At 42.2% G+C, this 6,153-nt stretch overlaps 1 protein-coding gene across 1 annotated transcript; it reads right to left on the minus strand.

The window, feature by feature from the left end:
* LOC131220075 (uncharacterized) lies at positions 1–2,346 on the minus strand. The gene has a single exon (XM_058215046.1). It carries the CDS (start codon positions 2,344–2,346, stop codon positions 1–3), a length of 2,346 nt encoding a protein of 781 aa, XP_058071029.1.
* Between the last annotated feature and the right edge of the window lie 3,807 nt (positions 2,347–6,153).

The raw sequence follows: 6,153 nt of genomic DNA on the forward strand, positions 1-6,153 counted from the left end.
CTAGTGCTCTTTCATGTGCTGAGAAGCCAAAGGTGCTTCCTCTTGTCTGGAGGAGGAAGCTGGAGAAGGGTTCTCTTCATCAAGCTGAGCAGAGTTTCTTTTGAGGATGCCTCCGTGAGTAAGCAAAACCCACAAATGTGTGATGAATTCTCCACCGTTGGCTAGACTTTCAGCATGGGCCATTTCATTATCTGACGGAGCAAGGAACAATATCATCTCCGCCCAAAAATCTGCCAATACCTTCCATTTTCGCCCTTCATCTGGTAGCAGTGACAATAGTTGTTTCCCAAGTTTGACGCCCTTTTCTACTATAGTGTCGCCGTTCTCCATTTCCTTCAACTTCTTACTCACCTTAGTCTGGGATTTTCTGCATTTTTTGAGTAATTTTCTTGTGTCTGATATTGTTGCATCAAATAATAATTCAGTAGCATCAGGAGGATCAGGCAACAATGATGGAGCGAAAGCTACCAGGTAGGCACAATATCCAGATATGTTGGTGGTGACAGCACGATCTGGTTCTACCCTACCTGAATCTTTTTCCTTTTTCTTGCACTCGGCATTGTGCTCCATGACACAAAAGGAGGTAGCGATGTGCCAAACGAAGATGGTGTATGTGTTTGAATCGAAGTCGCATGCCCAAGAGAGCTCTGCTTCTACCTCGTTTTTCCGCAAAGAAGACACCCCATTTGTCAATCGACGGCCATTATCTAGCAATGTATCAATAACAGCTTTCTTCACATGCGTAGACAGTTCGACAGAGTCACTGGCTTTCTGCCCTCTCCTACGCTTATCTATAAAAGCATGACACAAAAAGCAGCATCGTGTAGGGCGGTAATTGAAAGAAGAAAGAAGAAAGTACTGCCCCATTTTCTTTCTCCAGGGTTTCGATCGCATAAACGGAGGATGGCAAACGAACCCCAGCACTCCCTCCCACTTACTCTGTTGCAAGAAGCGCTTCTGGACATATTGGCAGAGCAACCAAACCTTGGTCCAATCTGAAAAGGCAACACTGAAGAATTGCAAAATCTGCATTATGACAAATACGCCTATCACTACACAGGTGCCCAAAACATGTGTACGGGTGGGTTCATCTAGGGAAGGTTTTTCACAGAATATTCTGACCCAGTCGTTGACTTCCATGTAACAACCATGCAACCACTGATCCTTTATGTTGCATAATCTTATGTCACGAAAGCCTTTCGGGTGTGGTCGGTGTGGTACATAACTCATAAGAGGTATTGCAATCCAAATACTAGCTCCCAACATAAGGATTTCTGTGACCACATGGAATACAGTCGTACTAAAGAACGTCCTCCTATCACTAAAGATTACAGGGAACATGGAGTAGAAGTAATCGTAAAGGAATGATAGCTCTACTTCAATGACTTGAAAGGCTCTTTCGTGATCATTATTTGAGAGAAGCCCATAGTGGACGAAGTTCCAAGTCTTCAGAAGATGAGATTCATGCAAAGGGTATCTCCTAAATCGACGCACGAGCATCTTGAACAAGGCAAATGAGAGGCACATGTTTTTCAAATGCCCATCTCTATTGGAGAGAAGTGGCATGTTTTGGCAGTCCCATATATTCTCTATGGTGACAATTCCACAATTGATGTGATCCATTTTCAATTGCTCATTGCTTACCACTTCTGCTTTCTCTTCTCCCATGACCAAATAGTTGTATCCTTTCATGTAGACGGGATCTGTCTCACTGCTTATATCTTGTTCACGTCTCATGAAGTCAGCAAGCAGTTTAGTTTTCCTTCTTAACGCAATCAATGGCGAGTACCTAGAGTTCATGAGTATCAGTCTAGCGCCAAATTTGATGGCAGTAAGTACCAAAATCACTAGAAGCGGGCATTTGAACACTTGCTGATGATGATGCAGAGAATACAACCAACAAGCCAAATAGAGGAGAATGATTTCCTGCAAGGCACGCGACTTTCTTTGCTGGTTATCTTGGTTGCTGTAGAGCGTGGAGTTGGCGGTTCCGTAAATGAGGAGGAAAAGCACGGCCCAGATTGCATACATCTCATTAAGGTACGGTGGTGATTGCATCAGACCAAGGGTGTTTGATATGATGTAGAAGGGCAGAAAGTAGGCTGCCCATAGGGCCCCTTTGAGAAACCTGTTGCGACTAAGACGCTTGTATGAACCGAAGAAGATGATGATGGCGAGGAGCAAAAGACTGGAGATGACAAGTACCACCACATATGCAGGTCTGTCATAATCACCCTTAAGGAGACCTTTCACAATATCGAATATAAATATATTGATTCCTGTGCGTTTAGCCGTGCAAATCTCAACGGACTTATTGACGCGATCAAAAATGAATGTTGACTCCATGCATTCCTTCTTCGTTCACTCTCTCTGGTCCATCTATCACACTGCACACACCTTAGAGAAATCAATAGGCACTTTACTTTTGATTTGAGAAACCCCTCCACGTGATGATCCAAACCGTTCATTTGATAGATTCCAACAGAGATGGGCCACAATGGAAAATGTAAATGATTAGGGATGCTCACCATTCATAAGAAAGTGAGTTTGGAACAACAATGTAAGAACAAACTGTTTCATGTTGAGGATCACTGATGAGTAACATCTCCTTTCGGGAGGCCAATCTAATCCTTAACCTTTCGCATGAACAATCTCAATCATCACGTGGTGCTGCAGACGATTTCAACCAACATGTGCAAGAGCCTACTTCTCATCATTATCATCGTTATCTGGTGAGTAATTAGAACCTCAAATTAGAAGATCTTATGCATCTATGTTTAAATATTTTACAGGCAATTGATCGAAGGACCTCGTCTCGGAAACTCTTGGAAGCCCTCTCATCTATGGTGTTGAGAGAATCTATGTAACGATGTGTAAGTCTGACCGCGTGCTATGTAACTATGTGTAAGTGAAACTAGGTGAGCGTGTCCTTGTGTATAGTAAGAGGTATCTCTATGCAAAGAATCCAGTCCAATCAGTTGGACCGTTCAACTACTTTGGTAAGTGGTGAATAATTAATCTAGTTACTATGAAGAAATGACAATTAATAAATAAAGAGAAGGAAAAGGGTAACAGCTCAGGCAGGCCTATCATGGTGTTTATTTGAAAACTATCCCATCCACCAGGTGCCTCACCCCATAATACGCTCAAGGCCCAAAAATTAAGCCCCATGTATGATTCAGGTGGACCACATGATTGGAAAGAGTATACAAGGCCATACAAACTATAACCCTTAGTGTGGCCCACCTGAATCACAGACGGGCCTTAGTTTTGGGCTCCTGGCCTATATTTTGTTTTGGCATCTAATGGTTGGAATGGAGTTCATATAACCATCATGGTGGGCCCTGTAAAAATTAAGGGCCAGCGTCTCTGTCAACTGTTTCCATTGCTGTGGCTCCCTTGAATCACAGGGCAGCCTCATTTTTCGGCCTGGATTACATAGCTAATCACCGAAAATGGATCTCAGATACACATCGTGGTGGTCCTCTAACAAGGTGGTCCTAGTTTTTTTTTTTTGAAGAAGAAGAAGAAGAAAAGAAAAAGAAAAGAAAGGGTGGGGTATCCCCTAAAATACCCTTTTTTGGATTCCAAATGCAGTGCGTAGCACAAGACCCCAGTTGCTGTATCGTGTGATTCTGGAAAAGCTGATGTTCATGTTTTGTCCACGCTATCCATCCATTTTTCCAGCTCATTTCAGGGCATGATCCCAAAATTAGGTAGGTTCAAGTCTAAGGTGGACTACACCATACAAAACAATGTTAATTCACTTCAATCAAAAGACGCCACACCAAAATATAGGCCTGACCCATATGTGATTCAGGTCAGTGTGCAGGGTGAGACTTGCCCTGTATACACTTTCAAATCATGTGGTCCACTTGAATCACATACAAACTGACTTTTGGGTAAATTTTCAATCCTAGGCCAAGGATATCAGGATTAGATTTGAAATCCTAGGGGAATCTGGCAATCTTCAAATTCAATTTTTATTTAGAAATTCTGATCTAGAAACTTACAAGTAGTACCTTAGGTAATAAGATAGCACACTAAAAACATGACAGTCATTTGGATCTATTCACATCGATTTCGGGGACTCTTGTAGTAAAAATATAAGATTTCATGATATCCCCCAGGAGTCCGAATTAATCGAGATCACGAATTGATGGAAATGCATTTAAGCAAAGCATATGTGGTTTGATCCAAATTTTAATCCTAGCAAACCTGAAAGATCTCAATGCCTTGATCAAGCAGAAGATTGAGATTTACCAGGATTGGAAGACGATATTGGCAATTCCACTATTCTGCACAAGCAGAGGATTGACGTATCGGGCTCAAACTCACTACAACCATCCATTCATGTTAGCTCGAACGCTGAAAATAGAAAATTGTATTGTACCTTTAGGATAACCCTACCACTTGTACCGTAATAATTGAGATGTGTGCTATTGAATTTCGAGGGCGAAATTCTTGTTTAAGGGGGGTAGATTGTAAAAAACCCCAATTTTGCTAATGAGTTGTATACATTTGTATGTACATATACAATTCGAAGGGAAAACAATGAATGATTAGAAATATCGTTAAAAAGATATTTGCATTCATTGTAGTGGTAGAAGTACTGAATTTCGAGGACGAAATTCTCTTTAAGGGGGGTAGATTGTAACACTCCGTACTTTTCAGTACTCAGGTGTTATTACGATAACCTAATTTAGTGTAACTGCAAACCTGTTTTTGTGAACATTCACACATTGTGGCCTAAATCTAATCGTTGGAAGTGATGGTAACCATAAATTAGTGCATCTAGCCGTCGATTTTTGAGATGGACCATCATACCACTAGATGGATCTACTTTTGGGGTTTTGATATTCTTGATAAATAAATCAAACTACTCATTGTCAACGTTAAAGCTCTAGATCATAAGATCCACCGTCTATTTTGTTCTTAACACCTTAGTTATCAAACCATACAAACTAACTAATCAATGCCTAACCAACCATTAAATTCTCTCTAAAGTTGATTAGGAATCCATAGGAAACCTTAATTTCATATCTAGAGACAACCTGAACATCCAATCAACAAAAATCTGTAATAAAACCCAAAAGGGCAAACATTGTGTGGCTTACCCATGCAAGATAACATAAAGTAGATAGTGGCCCTAGTTGGCTCACTAGTTAAATGAGCGGTCCTGATTGTGGGAGTGGACCATCGATCACCGCGAATCAATGGTGGTTGGCACTTAATGACCATAATTCAAATGATATGGCCCACCGAAGCCATGAATCTGCTTCGTTCTTTGGACTAGGCCATAATACAAGCTAACAAGATGAATGGACAGAGTAGATTTGTTAGATTCATCACGGTGGACCCCACACAAGAGTGCGTGTGCACATTGGCGCACACCTGGAGTGCACCGGATCACCACCTCGGGTCAAACCGGGTTTGACCCGAAAGACCTACGAAAAAGAGAGATTTCTCTCTCATTTTTCCCGTCGTTCGCGGTTTAAATGGACAACATGCGTGTGTGACCGTTGTGGCCCACCATCATGGCCATCTGGGATGATCTGGACCGTCCATCATGTTTTGGGTGTGTCCTCAACCAAAACTTGTGTCATTTCACACAAAGTTGTGCATGCATGTGGGCACAAATCCAGACGTAAAAGGGCTGGTGTGTACGGAGGAAATTTCTGAAAACGGAAGCCGTTCCGCCTTTTTGCTGCCAGGCTGGCTAACCGCATGCGGGATTCTCTCAATCTCAGCCTTTCGTGCGGGAACATCTCAGCCCTCCATTCTCTCCGTTCTGTTAGGGTTCTATCACCTCACAAGAGTCGCTGCAAACTATGGACTTGGAACTCACCAAGAAATGGTAGTCACCCGTCTAAAATATGGGTCCCACAATGACCAATGCTCCCATCTAGGCCGTCATTAGTTGTTGGATCGAGAGATGATCCATCCATACCGAAGTCGCCATTGGAGAAGGAGTGATCTTCTCCAATCGGCTGAAAACTGCACCATCAGAATTTGAACTCCGGTCTCTGATCCAGAATGTCTATCATGTGGGCCATATCAACAAAAACGCATATATGTAAACTGATCGGATCAACACATCCAAATTCGAACGTGATCAGCTAAGGAGAACACTAATAAAAATCAAGCTTGGTG

The sequence above is a fragment of the Magnolia sinica genome, chromosome 12 (genome assembly GCF_029962835.1).
Source record: "Magnolia sinica isolate HGM2019 chromosome 12, MsV1, whole genome shotgun sequence".
Lineage (NCBI taxonomy): Eukaryota > Viridiplantae > Streptophyta > Magnoliopsida > Magnoliales > Magnoliaceae > Magnolia > Magnolia sinica.

Coding starts and splice junctions, on each gene's coding strand:
- LOC131220075 (XM_058215046.1), bottom strand. CDS start 2,346: ATGGAGTCAACATTCATTTTTGATCGCGTCAATAAGTCCGTTGAGATT.